We start from the raw sequence: 20,746 nt of genomic DNA, 5'->3' as shown, positions 1-20,746 counted from the left end.
ATAAGGAAAAGCTTACGGATAGTTGTTTTGTTTTTGGTGACAAATATCAAAATACAACAATCAGTAAGTAAAACTTTTACACTATAGAAAAGGGACGAAGCGACCATAAAGATTAAAAAATCTTGTAACAAAACGAAATGCTTATGATTATAAGTACAATATACATAAGTGATGATTGCTCAATTTTGAACAACGAGTCTAGTTACTATCCACTAGGCTCATGTTATTGTTGTAACAGAATCGATTTTGTTAATATAAATCGCTTATAAATTTTGAAAATGTCTTCGCTGTAAAGTTTCTGAAAGTCGTTATGTAATTGGTAAATTTAGAAAATAAATATTGAAATTTGAATATTCGTCTCTCAAAGTAGATGTAAAGAAAAAATAAAGCGTTAAAAAATCTAAAGATACTTTATGTTGCCATATCGGACTGATTTAAGTGCCAAAAATAGCGAAGACATTTTCAAGATTTTTTTTTGTAAATAATTTGTATAAAATATACAAATATTTAAGTTAAATAAAACGCGAATTAAATATCTGAATAAATATAATATGTACAAAATATTAAACCGAACGAATAACAACGCATACTAAACGCTTTTTGTGTTTGAATGTGTATAATTTTAAAATGCACGCGTAGTGTATATTTAGATATAGAATAATTATACATAGTTAGGTAATTATATTGGTGCATAGCTTAGAGTCCGATGGGTGCTTGAATATTAATGAAAGAATATTAAATACATGCAAAATTTGATGTAAAAATTAAATGTTATTACAACCCATCCATGTAAAAAATTTCTCTGCAAATGTTTGAAAAATTGCAATACATTATTCAATACTTAAATATGAAATTCTTAGTAAAATGTATCAATTGTAATTTATACAGTTCGTATGTTTTGTGAAAATGTTACAATTAATTATTTGTTATTGTAAGGCTGGGATCTGTCATTATTATACAAGCAACAAAGGAAGGGATATTGTATTCAGAAGCACGTTGGACTGCCGACAGTAGAATAGTAGCTCAATTGTAGACAATTTGTAATGTACCCGATTTATATTGTTAATAAAACCGTTATAACATAGATTTGTGGCTCTTTTATTTATTATTCCCGTTGAAACACCCATTGTTCATAAAATTATGTTTTTATCTATCACATATCAATTACTAGTCCTAGTATCAAACTATAGTAGATATTGCTTATAATAAATACAATAGATAATAATTACATGAGTGTGACCCAAGGTGTGACCTAAGAGTGTGACATTCTCATGGGAAGATCTAATATAGTGTGTATTTGTAAATTCCGATAGATGGCGCTTATTTTTCCAAAACACGCGAGCGAAGTAGGGGGCTGGAAGCTAGTAATATTATATACAATAAATACTCCAAACATTAAAAACATATATTATAATCTTTGGTTTTATTGTTTATAGTTACCCGTTCTAATTATTGTGCAACAACTTCAAAAATTGAATATTTTGGGGTTCATATCAAATATATCGGATGTTCCGTGAGATTCCTTGAAAAATTTATCCATTAATTGTTCGTTTCGTTGGCTGTCTTTTATTATACTCATTGCTTGATCTATAGTCTGTTTGTGGCTCTCTTTACCGCTGGTTCTAGGATCAAAAAATGGTGAAAATTGATCGAAATTATCGTTATCACTAAAAAGTGCTCCCGATGCTATCTGTTTCGGTTTAGTATCTTCGTAACTTTTGTCTCGAATATTCCTTGCTATGTCTCTAAAATTCGTAGGAAAATCATTGAACGCAGTTTGCTGGTCTCTTATATGCTCAAATTGTTCTTTAGCTTCATTATATGTGTCGTGTGTCTCATTTTCTGTTTTCTTTTCGTTATTTTCTTCGTGTTTATCATGTTTAGGGACTAATTGTATTGGTATTTCAATATTAGGATCAGAATTTTTAGTTTCCGTCTCTCTTTTTGTCCACAAGGACGGTTCCAAATTATTCAATTCAGCATTAACGTTTTTCGAAATGCTGTTCAATTCTTGCCGCAATATGTTGCTCACCTTGGTCAACTGCGCAGTTTCATCCTTTAAGACTTTCGATATGCTATCCATTTTCCGTTGACTAACTTGATTGTCAAGAACGTGTGACAATGTTTTATTTACTCTGTCTATTGACGAATGTAGCAGATTTGGTGCTTCTCCGAATGTTTGTTCCTCGAGTGCATCTCTAGTTCTGAGGAAATTTTCTAAGGGGTCATCGTCTCTCGTTTCTATAGGGGGCAGAGGCCCATCTCTACATCTGTGACCGTACACGGACTTGGTTTTTATCAAGCCGTTGAGTGTAAGCACATGTTCTACGGCAGATATGGTACAATGTACTGTGTCTGTGACGTCGTACACTACGTCACTGAGTAACTTTCCGAAGCCGTGTTGGACGGAACTCATCGCGCCTTGGAGCTCGTCGTAGAATGAACCTGATACCTGGAACTTTTCATAGAGCTCGATTAGGGTTAGCTCTTCAAATATAAGAGTAAAGCAACTTTTACTTCTGGAAAATCTTGTAGCATAAGTATCATTCTCGATAAAAGTTATTTATAGAAATTCTGGTTTCCTGTTAACTACTGTGACTGTAGGGTATTAGTAGGTCTTGGTAGATTTAAATAAAATAACATATCAAACCATTAATTTCCAATGGGAATCGAACCCAGTCAGAACTAAAATAATACTTTTTTACCACTACTTTACTTCCAGGCGGTTATATGTCAGAAAATTAAATATAGAGCAGAGATAAATAATTAATAATCGTAAATTTTAAATAACACTCACCGGTACAAAAGTGAAAATAACTACGATACAAATAACTTTCATGTTGAAAAATATATTTTTAATTACGTACTTTATCTTTGGCAACTAAATATGAATTAAACAGTAATTATTCCATGAAATTACAATACTACATCAGAGCACACGCGTTACGGGCCACCTGCACAAATATTATCACACTACGCCACTCAAAGCTAAGTAAATTAAACGCTAAAATTCATGTGTAAATAAAATAAAACCACTTTTTAATTAATAGCAAAATTCATTTATTCAAACCCAATATCGTATCACAAATATTACTATTCTAAGACGTATTAAACATGAAAATATAAACATTTGTTGTAATCACGTTACTCTTTACGGTAAATAAACTTAGTCTAAAAATAATCCGAAATTGCGACAAAATATTTCTATAGCGTAAATAGTATTACACGTTTTAAAACTTACATTTTGTACCTTATTTCAATTTAAATAAGAGCGCAATTTGTAGCCGCTTTCAAAATTCAATCTATTATTTTGAAACATACATCTTTTTAAAATCAATACCTAACTATAAGATAAACACTTTTTTACAAATAGGTACCAGTACAATATTATATAATATTTATACCTTTTAAACGATTTGTGGAACATTTGTATTTTAAAAGCGGCCAATTCAGGGCTTAATTTGATTTAATTTTCATAAGAAAAAGCATAGCAAGACATAGCATACATTTTTTTTCTCGAAGGACAACTTACACTGAAAAATCATTTTGGAATAAATTTTTGTCACAAATAAAGTTTCCACTTTAGTTTTTGAGTTGCTATTGCTAGTGCAAACGCAGCTTTACATTTCAAGGAGTATGAAGAAGTTTAATAATTTCATTTAAAATTTGACGCAAACGAACATTCACTCATTTCTTATCATTTTCAAATACAAACTTAGTAATTATTGACCTAGAATTTTAAACATTTGTATAATTATTGTCCAATCATGATCCGTGAAGTTCTAATAATATCAAAATATATTGCAATACAAATTTTTGTACACACATAAGGTAGGTACTGTTTTAGTTCATATTTTTATTAAAATTTTGTCTTAAATTTTCATTTGGCTTTTGTTTAATATAAAAAAAATGACTTGTACCGAATATTCTGAGTAGTTAGTTACATAATAGATTGATACAAATCGTATTTAGCTGCAAATTCTTATAAACATCATTCAATAAAGTAAATAAAATATAAAAATTTCATCTTTTCAAATTAGATTTTATAACTTTACAAAAACGAATAAAATATAAGTATATTGTATACATTTAAAATAAACGAAAAATATTGACACACGGAGTAAGGTGACATTTATTTCCGCTTACTCAGCTGCCGCTTCCAGAAAATTCCATAAAATTTGGCACTGTTTGAGCATCGTATATTTTGGATTACAACCTTATTATTTATTTTTAACTGAGTTTATTTAAAATCTACATACGGCTTAATATTTACACTCGTTTTCAAATACAAAAAATCGAAAGCAAGTGTAACTATAGATAATCATATAAAATTATTTACAAATATAATATAATTTGCATCGTAATAAATCTAAAACTCGTCACTAAAAGCGTGTTTGACTTTAAAACATAAATTACAAAATATATTTTTCACATTAAAGGCAACATAACTAAAAATATAACTGAGTTACCACAAAAACTTTAGACAGGGTTTAACTTTAAGCGCGGGTTCTCTTTAATCCGGTTTTGTCGTATTTCACATAGACAACTATTAAAGTGACAGATCCCTGGTTTAAAGTTAGACTGTGTTTAAATTATTTTGTGGTAAGACCATAAAAATTTTAGTGGAATGTAACAAGTGCAATCCACGTCTTAAATGTTTTGTATAATAAAATTTTAATAATGATTAAATAATATAGTTTCAAGAGTATAAAAAATGAATACATTGAACGAATAATATTACAATTATAACATGACATGACAATATACCATTTTATAACAAACTTCATGTTTGTACTAACAATATCACGCTTTTTAATTTTAAAAACATTGTTTACGAAAATCATAAAGTAGGGCCTCTTTTGAAAATATAAAAGTTATAAGCAGCAACAAATACAAAGTTCATAATTCAATAATTTTATGATTTACTTCATTAATAAAAATAAATAAGTTATTACATAAAAATACACTACGAAATCATTTCAAAAATTATCCAAATAATATTATTTCTTTAGAGGCGCAATTTTTTCTTCCCTAAATTATGTATTGCTTAAAGTTTAAATTTTAAGAACCTACGAATAATACTTCGATAAAATTTATATTAGATGTATCTATATTTCATTACAATATACAGATATGATACATACAATGATATGTTGAACTTATAATATATTTAAAATTGAAAATTAATTGATTTAATAAGTGTATAATATAGTAATATAATATGGAGGTGATACTGCTATCGTAGGCTAGGATATGGCGATATACATACATGTCAAATAATTATTTATATAATTAATTTAACGGAAAAACATTAATTTAAAATATTAGTAGGAAATGAAAGATCTAAGAAAATGGAGAAAAAAATTATACATTTTATTTGTTTGGGTAAACACTAATCTCAAAAAGTACTAGTTCGAATGGAAAATTTTCGTATTAGACAATTTATAAATTATAAAGAAGGGCAAGAAGAGCGGAGCATCAATAATTGTTTTGACGAAAATATATACACAATACATTTTGGGAGCAGACAAAGTCAGAAAACTAATAATTATGTATCCATGGACGTATAAAAAAGACGGACACCGTATTACGAACAAACAACGTGAAGCCACCATAGTAAGCTAGCGATCGTGTAAAGACAATAAACACGCACACACTCTCACCATAGTAAGCTAGTCGGCCGCCATTACGTCGTGAACTACCGACTGATTAACTGCGTCACTGTTTCACAAAAAATATTTAAAATGCCGTCTTGCGTGGTTAAATGGTGTCGCAACAGTACAATTTTAAATAACAAAACACAAGGGATTACATTCCACAGGGAAGCAAGTTATTTCTTTTATGTTTTAATGACAAAATTATTACGGCAAAATTTATAGAAAAAAATACAGCCGCCATTGTCATCAGGACAGCTGTTGCCATGGCAACATGGCACACACACATGGATGTTTCGCCGCCATTACTAGGCTTCACTCAATGTTTAGGCGATATACCGTCCGTCTTTTTTTATACGTCCATGTATGTATCTATATTACATATAATAAATCTGTAGAAGGGTCAATTCTGTACATTGAATATATTGAAAAAATAAATAGCAGGGGGTGTTACTGGATCGATACCAAACCCAAATATGTTATAAAAAAAATTTTTGTCTGTCTGTCTGTCTGTATGTTCAGGCATCACGTGAAAACTAACGGTTCGATTTCGATGAAACTTGGTATAATTATACCTTAGTATCCTGGGCATAAAATGCGATACTTTTTATCCTGGAAAAATACGTACAAAAAATAAATCTTAATTTTTTCCGCGCGGACTGAGTCGCGGGCGGAAGCTAGTTATAAAATATAAATAAAAAACATTTGACAAGTATTGCAATCGCCAAATAATATTATCCTTAATAATAATTGAGAGATCTTAAATTATTTAAAACCTACATGAACACGAAGTCTACATGACAAAACTTTTATAAAAATATCGATGATGTTAAAAATTTTCCATAAAATAAATTACTCTTCACTCCGATTAGGCACTACTTTATATATACGATATTTTTAATAATATTATTTTGATATTTTGAGTTCATATTCAGGTAACCTTTTAGGTGTAAGGTTTTGCTGTATCTTTAATAATGTTGAATCTTGAATATATTAAAGGCCTTTTAAAACTATGACCATAGTTTCAGTTTGATAGTATTCCGTTGGAAGAAAGGGACAGAACTATAATGTTTTCATCCTTGTCCCTCTTTACTATTTTATGTTTTTTTTTTCTATAGACTGGGCGTTATTTTTTCATAGTATTAATCTTAATAAACATTGAATTGCTAGCCTAGCTTTTATTGCCCTTTATTTTTAAAATTAATACATACGCTTACTTTTTTAGTGAATATCATCACTGTATATTCGCTTTTCGATGAGTTTTTTTACGCTATTTTTTGTAAAATATGACTTTTTGCCATTTTACATAGTGATGATGTTCATCATCATACATTTTCTATCACCAATATTTTCTTCACAATTTTGATGAACTATCAACGAATTTCATTATACAATATTTTTCATCACCAAAACTATCTTATCACCACCTTTTCGATGACTTTTATAAACGCTTATTTCTACAGATGATCAATACATTTTATCACCTAGCTAGCTAGTGGCATCATCATCACTGTATACTTATACACTTTTATTTTCACTTTTGCTTTTACACTAATTAATTTTCATCACCTAGCCTAGTGGTGTCATCATCATCACCACTACACTCCCTTTGGGGCGGTATTGGTACATCATCCCGCGGTATGGGAGTTATGTGCACTTTGGGCAGCGGCGGTATGGGCGGTATGGTTGATGTGCTCGGTACGTCTGTGTGTGTGGATGTCTGTATGTTGTGAATGGATGGTAGCGTGTCGTTCATTCGCTGGTAGTGCGCTTTCCACGTGTTCGCTGGCGGCGTGTAGTTTAAGTGGTCGTACTCCATTTCTGTAATTATTAATAATAATTTTATCTAAAGTGAGTAAAAAAATGGATTTTTCTTTGTGGAAACCAAAAATCTAGACAAGACAAAACAGTTAATTTGTATATTTGCTTCTTATAAAGTCAGTAAACATAGAATAGAAGAATTTTCTATTTCAGTGAAAAATTATGTGTTATGAAGAATCTAAATTACAAAGCAGAGTTATTTGAGCTGAATGCTCATATATTTTATATTTTTTGTACAACTGTATATAATCAGAGTCTATAGTTTAGCATCAAACAAGAAATTTTTATTCTGTCAATACTTGATTTTTTTACAGAAAAATAGAAGAATCTATTATAATTGGATACTAAATACATACCATATCCTTCTTTATGTTTAATTTCGTCGTAAACATGGTCCAACTTGTTATCGTCATCGATGCAATGATACAAATTGGGGTTTGTCGCGTCTGCGTCTTTGTTTTTGAGAGACATCGGGTCGTATGCTGTAATAACAAATTTAGTATAGTTTTTGGCACTTTTTGTTTATTTTTGGTAGGAAATGTATGTGGTTGTGTAACTAATGATTTGAAAAAGCAACTATGAAGTTTCTTGCCGGTTCTTCTCAATAGATACTGCTTTCCGAATCGGTGGTAAATGTTAAAAAATGTTATGACGATTAAAAAGTCCTTTTTCCAAGCAACAAAATAACTTAAGGGGATTTTATTACTAATCAAGTTACTTTGAATCTTATTTCAATAATTATAGAACTCATATTACTTTGGTTTTAAAAAATGGTAAGGTATGGTAATTATATCTATAGTTTGTTTGTTTGAACGCGCTAATCTCGGGAACTACTAGTCCGATTTGAACAATTCTTTCGGTGTTAGATAGCCCATTCATCGAGGAAGGCTATAGGCTATATATCATCACGCTAAGACCAACAGGAGCGGAGCAATGCGAGTGAAACCAGGGGGCGTAGCTAGTAATGGATATACTAAGGTAAGTGCGCGTAGGTGCAAACTGCAAATCTTTATATTAGTATTGAATTTAAAAAGGCCAGAAAACTTAACTTTAATAATTATGACCTAATTTATTGCAATATCTGCATAAGATTGCTAATATGTATGTAAATAAATATGTAGGTATATGTATGTGTAAATGTATGTATGGAATAAATGATTTGAATTTGAATACTAACATCCATTTGAACTCGTAGCTGTCATCCGTAACTTTTCCATAGCTGTATTCGACAATTTGGGCGTGGCCAAGTTATTGATAATCTGTGGCGCGTTATTTAGTAACGTTGTAGAGTCGTCACTTCGGTTCGAGCTTTGGAACGAATACACTGGGTTGTCGAAGTGTTGCTGGTCTGAAAGAGATATTTGTATATAAGAGAAATGCATAAGTCTGTATAGGTGATAGTTTAACCATATATATAAGAGAAATGAACGAGAGTATGTATAGAAAGTTAAGTATTAAAATGTGGGGTCATGTTTTATGAAAAGAAATTTCATTAGTCGATTTTTGTAACATATTCATAGACAGGAATTAGACGAACTGATATTTTTTTTTGTTTTATTTAAATCTGTTTTTAATATTGCTAAAAGGAATCATAGAATGGAAATTGGAAGGCAATGTAAACTTAAAAAAAATGAGATTTCTGAAGTGAAATTTATAAGGGGCGTTGAGAGTAAAATTTTGAAGTCCCGTCATGATGAGCGACGATTTTTATTTATTTACACTTTATTGCTCTAAGATAACTTAAATATGAATTAATTATAAATTAAAGCAAATGGTATCTTTGAATCTTGCCAACGAAGTTTCACTTCTGACACGTGTGCTCGGCACAAACGCTCTTTTTGACGTGATAACGTTTTTAAAATCGTTTTAGTCGGGTGACATGTTCAGAAACTTGTGTCACACCAAAACCTCACGAGTGCGATCGCAGGTATAACGAGAGAGAGACGGACCGATCTCCCGTCTCATCTCGAGCGCTGCCACCAATAAGACGTTATCACGTAAACATCTCGATCGTAAACCTACTTTACAAACAACCAATTTTTTGTATATTTTCCTATCTCTTACCAGGTTGTACAGCCGGATCTGCGGAATAGTGAACATGTGCTATCTCTCTCTTGAGCAAACGCACACGTTTGCGGTAATGTATCAGTACTAACGCCGCGACGCATGCGCATGCTGCTGATACCACCACCATAGCCGCTATGGCTCCACGGTTCGTGCCTTCTGCGGGTAGATGGAGATATATTAAATAACTATTAATTATGTTAATATTGTAATAATGTAAATATGCATTCGCGTACATTATTGCAGGCTGTGTTCACCTCTAGAAGGTCTAGCACCTATTACTTGTGATGTATCATAGAATAACCATATCCAGTTTTTTGGACCTATTTATAAAAAAAAATATAGATAGATAAATGAAACGTTATTTATTCTGTGGCAAATGGCACATGTATTGTGGTTCACATAATTATAATTTTAATAAAACTTAAATAGCGTTACTGTTGGCAGGGGATTCCTTTTAAAAATAATATAAATATTGTTTCTCAAAATTATAATTGAAGTACATCGACAAAAAACTCGACGAATCTTTATCGCGTCTTCTCAGAGATATAAGGCGAGATTTTGCTGAGGAAAACTCTGGCACACGCAGTATAATACAGGAGCTCACAGATAGTGTAAATTTCATGTCATCGAAGTGTGACAAGCTCAAAGCTGACCTGGACGTAAAGACCAAGAAGATAGGAAACTTGGAATTGGAGAACTCTTCATTACGATCACAAGTAACTGATTTGAGTGCTAAGCTGAATCAACTTGAACAACAATCGAGAGATTGTAATCTAGAAATTCAGAACGTTCCAGAATTTAAAGCAGAAAACCTTAAAACAACTATTCAGCAGCTTGTTGCTACAGTGGGCTGCGTGCTACCGGAAAACGAGTTAATAAACTATCATCGTGTCGCAAAAATTAACCAAACATCAAACCGACCTAGATCGATTATAGTCAAACTCCCCAGTCCTCTGGTTCGGGATAAAATACTTGCAGCCGTTAAGACGTTCAACAGGACTCATCAGGACAATAAACTTAACTCATCTCATTTGGGCCTCGCCGGGGAACAGAAACCTGTGTACGTTTGTGAACATCTATCACCTACAAACAAACAATTACACGCAGCGGCTCGTAAAGTGTCCAAGGACAAAAACGTTCAATTTGTGTGGGTTAGAAACGGCCGTATTTATATGAGGAAGGACATATCGTCCAAAAGCTTTGTGGTTAAGGATTTAGACTTTCTGAATTCCCTTAAATTCGATTAGTTTTTTGCTGAATGGTTATAAACGATTGTACTAAAATAAAAATTACATACCAAAATGTAAGAGGTCTTCGGACTAAAACAGAAGAACTTTTTACGAATGTTTTAAAACAAAATGCTGATATTGTTATTTTCACGGAGACTTGGCTGAATGACTCGGTTTTCGATCGCGAACTTTTTGACAATAGATACACGGTATTCAGAAGGGACCGAAGCTCCTCTGATTCTAAGAAAATCTCTGGAGGTGGTGTACTTGTAGCTGTCCTAAATAAGTTCCAGCCAATTCGTAAGCTGCAATGGGAATCCTCAATCGAAGACCTATGGCTAGCTGTTAAGCTGAAACAAGGCAATTCCATCGTCCCCCTATTTATTTGCGCAGTATACCTCCCTCCTCCTATCTCTTTAACTAATTTAAATAACTTCACCTCAAACTTAAACAATATTGTTCAGCATAAACTACCGAAGAAATCGGTGATCTTGTTGGCGGGTGATTTTAATCTGCCTCACATCCAATGGAAATTAGATACAAACAAAGATCTAGTCCCAACCTGCTCGTCAAATCCAATCGACAATCTGCTAATTGACACCCTTTCATTCAATAGTCTCCACCAAATAAATCCTGTCACAAACATTAATGACCGCACGCTAGATCTTATTGTCACTAACGCAAAAGACTCATCTCAAGTTACGATCAATCCATTCCCCCTAGTAAAAATTGATAATCATCACCCTCCTTTAGACATACATATCAAACTAAAAAACTACAAACCACCCAAAATTAATAAGTTTCCTAGCCTCAATTTTTCTAAGGCAGACTACAATAAAATCAAAGAGGAATTAGATAAAATATGTTGGGATAGCTATTTTAAATCTAAACAAACAGTTGACGAAACAGTTGATACATTCTATAGTATTATAACTCCCATAATAACAAAATACACGCCCTTACGACCAAAAAATAACAAGAACTATCCCTTTTGGTTCAGTCGGTCATTAATTAAATGCCTAAACGAAAAGTCAAAGTATCATAACAGGTACAAAAAATACTCTAATCCAATGGACCTGGTTACTTTTCAAATGTTACGTGACCGTTGCCAAAAAATGCTACTGACATGTATTAATAGACTTAAATCTGAGGCAAAGGCTCAAATAAAAAAAGACCCAAAATACTTCTGGTCTTTTATAAAATCCTTAAGATCAAATAGTAGGGACATTCCTGATGAAATGTATCTTGACGACCGAAACGTTCAAGGTGGGCACAATATCTGTAATCTCTTTTCTGAATACTTCCACTCCATATACAATAGTAAACTTGCACCCCATTCAGTAGATTTCGCTATGACACCCTTCACTAACAATGGATCTCTCGGCTCTTGCAACATCTCTGAAACTGAAATCTACAAATCACTTCAAGGAATAGACATTAACAAGGGACCAGGCCCAGACGGAATCGCTCCCCTGTTCTTAAAAACTTGTTCTGCGCAACTCACAAAGCCTCTGTACCACATCTACAATAAATCTATCTCCCTCGGCCATTTTCCGACTAAATGGAAAATTGCACACATCACTCCAATACACAAAAAAGGTGATCAGAGTGATGTTAAGAATTATAGGCCGATATCAATACTGTCAGCCATGGGTAAACTGTTCGAATCCATAATTTACAACAGATTTTATTTTCATCTCAAACCTCTGTTTGACCTCTGTCAACACGGTTTTCTTCCGGGGCGTTCAACCATGTCTAATCTTTTGGAATACGTCAGCGACATCAATGAAGAGCTCGAAAAACAAAATGAAATTCATGCTATCTACACCGATTTCTCCAAGGCATTTGACATGGTTGATCATAGCCTTCTTGTCCAAAAATTGTACCACGCAGGTATTTGCGGCTCTCTGCTCAGATGGTGCGAATCATATCTTCGTAATAGGTCCCAATTAGTTGTACTCAGAGGTTACAAGTCAGTCGCTCGACCATTACCCTCAGGTGTACCTCAAGGCTCTCACCTCGGTCCACTCTTTTTTCTACTATACGTTAACGACCTAGGTGCCAACATTACGTCTAAGTACCAAATGTTCGCCGACGATCTCAAATTGTATAGGGTAATAAAAAACCATGAAGATACTTTAGCATTACAAAACGATATCAACAGCATTACATTATGGTGCGCAAAAAATAACATGTTCCTTAACGTATCTAAGTGTTATCATATAAAATTCACAAGGAAACGTAATCCACTTCATATAACTTACTCTATTGATAACATTCCAATCGGTGAAGTCACGAACATTCGCGATCTCGGTGTTGTGGTGGACACAAAAGTCGACTTTCGCGAGCACATAGACTCGTTAGCAACAAGGGCCGCACGCCTTTCTGGATTCATCATTAGACAGAGCAAATTCTTTAATGACTCTGAAGTACCAGTATTGCTTTTTAATTGCTACGTACGATCTCTCCTCGAATACTGTAGCCCTGTGTGGAATCCTACTTATGCCGTACACATACAGCGGTTGGAACGGATTCAGAAACAATTCCTGTACCACCTAACTTTCACTCACAATCTTTGCCGTAACCTAACGTCTTATTCTTCTAGACTTATGCACTTTAAAATGAAATCGCTTGAAAGCAGACGGACCCTTTCTGATATCGTGTTTCTATACAAAATTATAAATGGTAAAATAGATAATTCTCAATTATTAGGAAAAATTAGCATACATGTACCAAGGCCATTCAGCCGTCCCACTAACATGAAAACGTTTAGTCTTCCCTTTTGTCGTACAAACTACGCTCAACACTCGTCATTGCACCGCATGTGTTCAGCTTACAACGAAAAAGTTTGTAATAACGTCGATATATTTAGCGCATCCCTAAATTCATTTAAAAAATTAGTTTCCAAAATTGCATAAATATTGTATTTAAATTGATCCATAATGTTATTTTTCTAAATTATGTTAATATTGTAATAATGTTTTCTAAATTATGTTAATATTCTAAATTATGTTAATATTGTAATATGTATTCGCGTACTTATTATTGCAGGCTGTGTTCACCTCTAGAAGGTCTAGCACCTATTACTTGTGATGTATCATAGAATAACCATATCTATTTTTGTAGTGCTATGTCCAGTTTGGTGGACCTAATAAAAAAAAAAAAAAGTAACTGTGTTCCAGCATGAAAACGCGTACGTGAAATGCGCACGCACACGCATTAACGTGTGAGTGTGTTTGTGTTGGCTTGCGTTCATAAATATGTATGCATTGCGTATACGCATACGTGGAAGTCAGTTTGAGTGTGTATTTACACATATTCAAGCTTAGTTTAAGTATATGTGTTTGTACAAGTTTGTGTGAATCTACAATCACGTTGACAAATGTGGATTTGTTTACACGTGTAGTGTTTGTGTGTATACGTTTGCTTGTATATAGGTCTGCGCACACACACACGCAGCCGCGCACCGGGTGCACGTGCAGTGTGTGTGTGTGTGCGCACATACCGGTCTGTGCGACGGTGATGGCGTCGCTGGCGTGCAGCTGGCAGGCGTCCCCGATGTAGCCGCGCGCGCACACGCAGCCGCGCACCGGGTGCACGTGCAGTGTGTGTGTGTGTGCGCACATACCGGTCTGTGCGACGGTGATGGCGTCGCTGGCGTGCAGCTGGCAGGCGTCCCCGATGTAGCCGCGCGCGCACACGCAGCCGCGCACCGGGTGCACGTGCAGTGTGTGTGTGTGTGCGCACATACCGGTCTGTGCGACGGTGATGGCGTCGCTGGCGTGCAGCTGGCAGGCGTCCCCGATGTAGCCGCGCGCGCACACGCAGCCGCGCACCGGGTGCACGTGCAGTGTGTGTGTGTGTGCGCACATACCGGTCTGTGCGACGGTGATGGCGTCGCTGGCGTGCAGCTGGCAGGCGTCCCCGATGTAGCCGCGCGCGCACACGCAGCCGCGCACCGGGTGCACGTGCAGTGTGTGTGTGTGTGCGCACATACCGGTCTGTGCGACGGTGATGGCGTCGCTGGCGTGCAGCTGGCAGGCGTCCCCGATGTAGCCGCGCGCGCACACGCAGCCGCGCACCGGGTGCACGTGCAGTGTGTGTGTGTGTGCGCACATACCGGTCTGTGCGACGGTGATGGCGTCGCTGGCGTGCAGCTGGCAGGCGTCCCCGATGTAGCCGCGCGCGCACACGCAGCCGCGCACCGGGTGCACGTGCAGTGTGTGTGTGTGTGCGCACATACCGGTCTGTGCGACGGTGATGGCGTCGCTGGCGTGCAGCTGGCAGGCGTCCCCGATGTAGCCGCGCGCGCACACGCAGCCGCGCACCGGGTCGCACGTCCAGTGCCCGCTGCTCGAGCAGTTGCACGCCTCCATGCAGTGGTCGCCGAAGTAGCCCTCGGGGCAGACTGCACACACACAAACAACGTACGTAAGTATCCAAAATTGAACAAAAAAAAAATTCACTCGTGCACAAAAAAATAGGAACAAAATCGAGACACGACTTTAACTATTACATTAATTATAAGTATGTACAATTTTACACTTGAAATTTCTTAGTGACAACTTAATACACATATGAAAATGTAAGTGCACTTACACATACACAAAGAATAATGGAAAATACACAAGTAAATTTCACTCACACTGTGTACAATAAGTGCCAGTGAACCCCGGGGGGCACCTGCAGTACCCGTCGTTGGGCCGGCACGCGGCCCCCCGCGCGCAGCGGCACGGCTGCGAGCAGCCCGCGCCCCACTGCCCCGCGCCGCACGCCGCGGAGCAGCGCGGGCCCTGCCAGCCCGGCAGGCATTGGCACTCGCCTGTGGATAACAGAAAATACAATTTAAAAAAAGTAAAAAAAAAATTAAAAAAAGACGTGTGGCACTCGGGGACTGCCGCGGTAAAGATGCTATCCAAGCCACACCTCCGAGCCCGTCGGAGTGGGGAGGTTTTTTCGTTACGGAATTGCTGGATTCGGTCCCCGCGCTCAAGGCCCACAATAGAAGCTATGCAATATCTTAATAATAAAAAAAATGCTCTGGTTTCAAAACATGTTAAAAGCGCGCTTTCATACGATAAACACATAAATTTATCGAATTATCACGCTCTTTTAAAAGTGTACAATGTTTTGTCTAGTATCTGTCAGTTGAAATGAAAAATTAAACTAAATGTCGGTCGGTCAAGTCGGCCATTAAGAGCACTAAAAGCAAGTGGTGAAAGTGGTATTTATTGGATTAATAAAAAATGTAGAAAAGATTATTATTTATTAAAATTTTATTATAGGGCGTAATCTCTGGATAGACTGAAGTGATTTAAAAAAAAATATTTTTTTTAAACTAAATCTACATTATTTGTGATTGACAATAACTATATATTTTTTTCGAAAAAAAAAGCAGCAAACTAAAAAAAGCGTGCACATTATTTTGCCCATCACGAGATAGCTGCTGCTTATGACCTGTATACTGTACACGTACCTGTGACGTGGTGACAATCGGCACCATTGCGGCAGTCGCAGCGCCCGCCGCAGTCGGGCCCGAACGTGCCGAGCGGGCACGGGTACTCGCAGCGCACGCCCGTGTACCCGCTGGGGCACACGGACTTGCCCGTCACCGGGTCGCATGTTGTGTTGCCTGAAAATTAAAAAAATAATTACCACACACATTTTGTACTAGACAAACATGACTAATTACATGTGCAAGGAAAAGACAGCTAATATTTATTCATTATAAACCAGTATTTTCAAAAAAGTTAGAATTTCAAAAATACTAGTAGCAAAACTGATATTAAAAAATTAGCGCCCGATTACACTTATATTAATTTTTTCTAAAAAATTTGAAAGCCATGAGTGCCAGACGTGAAATTTATTATAAAAAAAAGACGGGTTGCACTGGGGGAGTGCCGGCAGAAGTGAAAACTTGATTATTAACGTCCACCATGTTTGATATTTTGGAATGGTATCCGTCTTCGGTCTTACGCATGGAATATAAAAGCTAAAAAAAAAAGAAAAGTCCGTCTTACGCTTTTTCGATCAGGCCACGTGTCCTGACGCGAGTTTAAGATTTTATACCCAACGCCGCTAAAGAAGTTTTCACTTCAAAAACTTTGTAACCACAATTCTGACAAATAAATTTTCATCTTCATCTTCATCTCTATGCTATCCAGTATTGCAAGTACTTTCCCAGCCATAGTGACCACCCTGTATAGTGTATGTCTATAACTCACCATTAAGTTGCGTGGGGCACTCTTGAGCACACCCCACCCCATACCGCCCGGGCGGGCAGGGCTCATCACACGCCTCCCCCCTCCAGCCGGCCGCACACACGCACTGCCCACTAGACGCCTCGCACGACGAGTTGTTTGCGCACACGCATGACGAGCCGCAGCCCTCGCCGTATAGACCAGGAGGGCATTGGGTCTCGCAGCGCACACCTGTACATATGTAATTTAAATAATTTAGTCGTAGTAGGCAAAAATCTTAGGGGTTCACGAATAATGTACTTAAGATGCAAATTTCAATATTTCTTATGTTTATATTAAACAATTGACGTTAAATTTAATTGTTATTATTGTCGCTGCGTACACTGTCACTAATTCACTATACTTGGATTCACTAATAAAACACCACTGCTGTTGTAAGGCATTTAATTAATCAACACACAGTAGTATACATGATATAACAAAAACAAAACACTAGCCAGTTATAAGATCGAACAATTCTAACGTGGCGCCATCTAGTTTGCGATAAAGAACTAAACGTAACAAAACGACGGTATTGAACATCCCGCCCACCAAAAGCACCTAGTGCTTTTCTAAACAAAAGAAACATAAAGAACAATTCAGTTCAAGAGTACATTTAACCTAATAAACACAAAGTAATTCTTATAACATCTCAACGTAAACAATAGAAACTCTTATTACATACATCTAAACTCAACGTAAACAATATAAACTTGAGAGTGAACTAAAACAATACTGATTTCTAAACAACAACATTTTTCAATGTAAAAAATAGGAACAAAAAATACTGCTTCATTAACTTAACTAGGAACTCTATACAATAACTAATGAGCTAGGCCTTTGGCAACATGCATAACTTATTACAAGGACGTTTACAAAGACCGTTCTTAGTTTTAATTGTTACAACTCGGGTAAGGTTGTCTTTACCCGGATGTTTTTCAACAATTTTCCCTAATAACCATTTAGCTGGAGGAATATTGTGGTCCCTTATAATAACCATATCGTCAACGTCAGGTTCTGTCTTTTTTGAAAACCATTTGTACCTATTATTTAACGTCACTAAATACTCATTTGACCACGTCTTCCAAAAATTATTAACCATCCGTTGAGTAAGTTTCCACCTTTGAAGACCTGTGAGAGAGGTCTTTGAATAATCGCTTTCAGGAATTAAGACTAATGGTTCACCAACTAAGAAGTGCCCAGGTGTGAAGGGCATCTCGTCACCTGGATTATCACTAATTGCAGAAATTGGACGGGAGTTTAAGCAGGCTTCTACTTGGGTCAACACAGTTGTAAGTTCCTCGAAGGTAAGTATTGCGTCTCCTACTATTCTTTTCAGGTGTGTTTTCGCTGAACGAACACCCGCTTCCCACAGCCCTCCAAAGTTAGGCGCGTGTGGGGGTATAAAATGCCAAGTGGTTCCGTCCTGGGTAAGTAAATTACTAATTTCGTTGGCCAACTCTGATTTCGCTTGACACAACATTTTACGCAGCTCTTTATCCGCACCAACGAAATTAGTCCCATTGTCGCTGTACAGATCGCGGCAGTGCCCTCTTCGAGACACAAAGCGTTTGAATGCAGCTATGAATCCAGAACTGGTAAGGTCTGACACAGCCTCTAAGTGGATCGCCTTAGTCGCCATACACACAAATAGGCAAATATAGCCTTTATAGGATTTCGATCCTCTACCAGGCGAAAACCTAATATCTATGTACCCGGTAAAATCAACACCTGATGACCTAAATGGTTTATCCGGAGTCAATCTAACCTTAGGTAACTGGCCCATTAATTGGTTGTTATCCTGGCGAGAATAACGTAGGCAAGTCATGCATTCTCTGTAGCACTTCTTCACCTTTTCTCTAAGTCGTAGGATCCAAAATTTACTTCTTAAGAAGTTTATCATAAGTTGTGGACCTCCGTGAAGTGTTCTGTGGTGCGCATCCAATATTAATAACCTAGTGAGATGAGATTCACTGGGCATAATTAGAGGATGTTTCTTATTAAACTGCACAGAAGACAGTTGTATTCGACCGCCCACCCTTAGCAACCCTTTTTCATCAAGAAAGGGTGCAAGAGTGTGCAGTGGACTTCCTTTACTAACACTTCCGGTTCGAGACATTAACTTATTAATCTCCTCTTCAAAATATAGTCTTTGGGTAGCTTTTACAATTATATCTAATGTAGTGTCCATTTCATTGATCGTAATTCTTTTATTAATATCTCTTAATTCTTTAGGTTCTCTTAGTTTTAGGAATTTTCTACAATAAGATAAAACTCGTAACATTCTAGTTAGATTTGAAAACCGCTCCCATATAAATTCTTCAGCAGTTCGCATCGTATTGGTAAGTACCTTTAACGGTCGTACTTCAACATCAGTGTCAACATCCAAATGTGTACTATAAACATGGTTTTCGTGTAGACTCTTAGGACCATGCCACCAAAGATCATTATGTATTAGTTCTCGAGAGGAGATACCCCTTGAGGCACAATCGGCTGGATTTTGGTCTGTGGCAACATGGTTCCATTGATCACTATCCAAAACAGTCAAAATCTCGGAAACCCTGTTGCTTACAAACGTCGTCCAACGGCTGGGTTCTCCACGGAGCCATGCAAGCACTATGGTCGAGTCGGACCAGGCAAACAACTTATCTTTAGGTACCTGCAGTACTTGTGCAACCTCGGAAATTAATTTGGCAGCCAACAACGCCGCGCATAGTTCCATTCTCGGAATGGATATCTCCTTCTGAATTGGGGCGACTTTAGTTTTAGATGTGACTACATTTACGTGAGTATTACCTTCGTTGTCCATGGTTTTCAGGTAGACGACAGCAGCATAAGCTACCTGAGAAGCGTCAGCAAATACGTGAAGCTCAACTGAATCATCATTCGTTGTAGAAAGCCACCTAGGAACAGCAATACCTCGAATACCATCTAACTCGTTTCTAAAGTGTAGCCATTGGTTTAATAATTCTGACGAAAGATTTTCATCCCAATTCAATCCAGATTTCCACAATGTTTGCATAAAGATCTTCGCCGTAATAAGGACAGGAGCAACCCAACCCAGAGAGTCATAAAGTCGCGCAATATCAGATAACACTTTCCGTTTGGTTACAGGCTCATCTAACTCCGGTAAGTTGTAAGTATACTCAAATTTATCTATGTTTTTATTCCAGGAAATACCCAACACCTTAATTGTATCATTGATTTTAAAAATAAATGTATCCTTTGCAGATTGATTATCATTTTCGATATGATTCAGTAATTTTGGACAATTACTGCACCACTTTTGGAGCTTAAATCCACCTTTAGACATTAATTGATTCATCTCTTTATAAATATCTATAGCTTTCTCTTCTGAATTACAACCGGTCAACAAATCATCCATACAAAAATCCTCAAGTGTAATTTTTGCGGCAAGTGGATATCTTAACTCTTCATCTCGAGCCAATTGTTGCAGTGATTTAACCGCCAAATACGGTGCACAAGCAGTACCGAAGGTAAGTCGCAATAGCTTAAAATGTTGTATAGGTTGCGATGGATCAGCACGCCATAAAATTCTTTGGAAATTTGAATCATCTTCATGTACCACTATCTGTCTATACATCTGTACGATGTCTGCCACAATACAATAAATATGCGTTCGCCACCTCATTATAATGTGGCGCAAATCTTGTTGAATTTTAGGTCCAACGAGTATCGTGTCATTCAATGATACGTTGTTATTCCCCTTGCACGA

General features: G+C 36.5%; 3 protein-coding genes across 3 annotated transcripts in view; 1 reads left to right on the top strand and 2 right to left on the bottom strand.

Moving 5' to 3' along the window:
- The window catches only part of Gpdh1 (Glycerol-3-phosphate dehydrogenase 1), a 362,977-nt gene that overhangs the window by 178,941 nt on the left and 163,290 nt on the right, over window positions 1-20,746 (top strand). The window lies entirely within an intron of this gene.
- On the bottom strand, window positions 1,338-2,839 carry LOC149485453 (uncharacterized). The gene is made up of 2 exons (XM_089699688.1): window positions 2,798-2,839; window positions 1,338-2,452 (listed from the first exon to the last, which is right to left on the bottom strand). Exons 1-2 carry the CDS (start codon window positions 2,837-2,839, stop codon window positions 1,466-1,468), a joined length of 1,029 nt encoding a protein of 342 aa, XP_089555814.1. The 3' UTR covers window positions 1,338-1,465.
- The window catches only part of drpr (multiple EGF like domains draper), a 61,351-nt gene continuing 46,168 nt past the window's right edge, over window positions 5,564-20,746 (bottom strand). Inside the window, exons 13-20 of the mRNA XM_089700274.1 lie at window positions 16,996-17,202; window positions 16,248-16,403; window positions 15,417-15,593; window positions 14,277-15,179; window positions 9,540-9,698; window positions 8,653-8,823; window positions 7,832-7,957; window positions 5,564-7,475 (exon numbers count right to left, since the gene is read on the bottom strand). Coding sequence (XP_089556400.1) covers window positions 7,210-7,475; window positions 7,832-7,957; window positions 8,653-8,823; window positions 9,540-9,698; window positions 14,277-15,179; window positions 15,417-15,593; window positions 16,248-16,403; window positions 16,996-17,202 — 2,165 coding nt within the window. The 3' untranslated portion in view covers window positions 5,564-7,209. The remainder of the gene's footprint in view (window positions 7,476-7,831; window positions 7,958-8,652; window positions 8,824-9,539; window positions 9,699-14,276; window positions 15,180-15,416; window positions 15,594-16,247; window positions 16,404-16,995; window positions 17,203-20,746) is intronic.

This window comes from Colias philodice, chromosome 10 (genome assembly GCF_061535455.1).
Source record: "Colias philodice isolate Cphi_HAF_F1 chromosome 10, ilColPhil1 Martin Lab GWU primary, whole genome shotgun sequence".
Taxonomy (NCBI): domain Eukaryota; kingdom Metazoa; phylum Arthropoda; class Insecta; order Lepidoptera; family Pieridae; genus Colias; species Colias philodice.
The sequence above is the reverse complement of the archived record's forward strand: the minus strand, read 5'-3'. Positions and strand labels throughout refer to the sequence as shown.

Excerpts from the sequence above, each read along its gene's own strand:
- LOC149485453 (XM_089699688.1), bottom strand. The coding sequence starts at position 2,839 with ATGAAAGTTATTTGTATCGTAGTTATTTTCACTTTTGTACCG. Across the intron at positions 2,453-2,797 it reads TTATTTTCACTTTTGTACCG|GTATCAGGTTCATTCTACGA; the intron begins GTGAGTGTTATT and ends GAAAAGTTCCAG.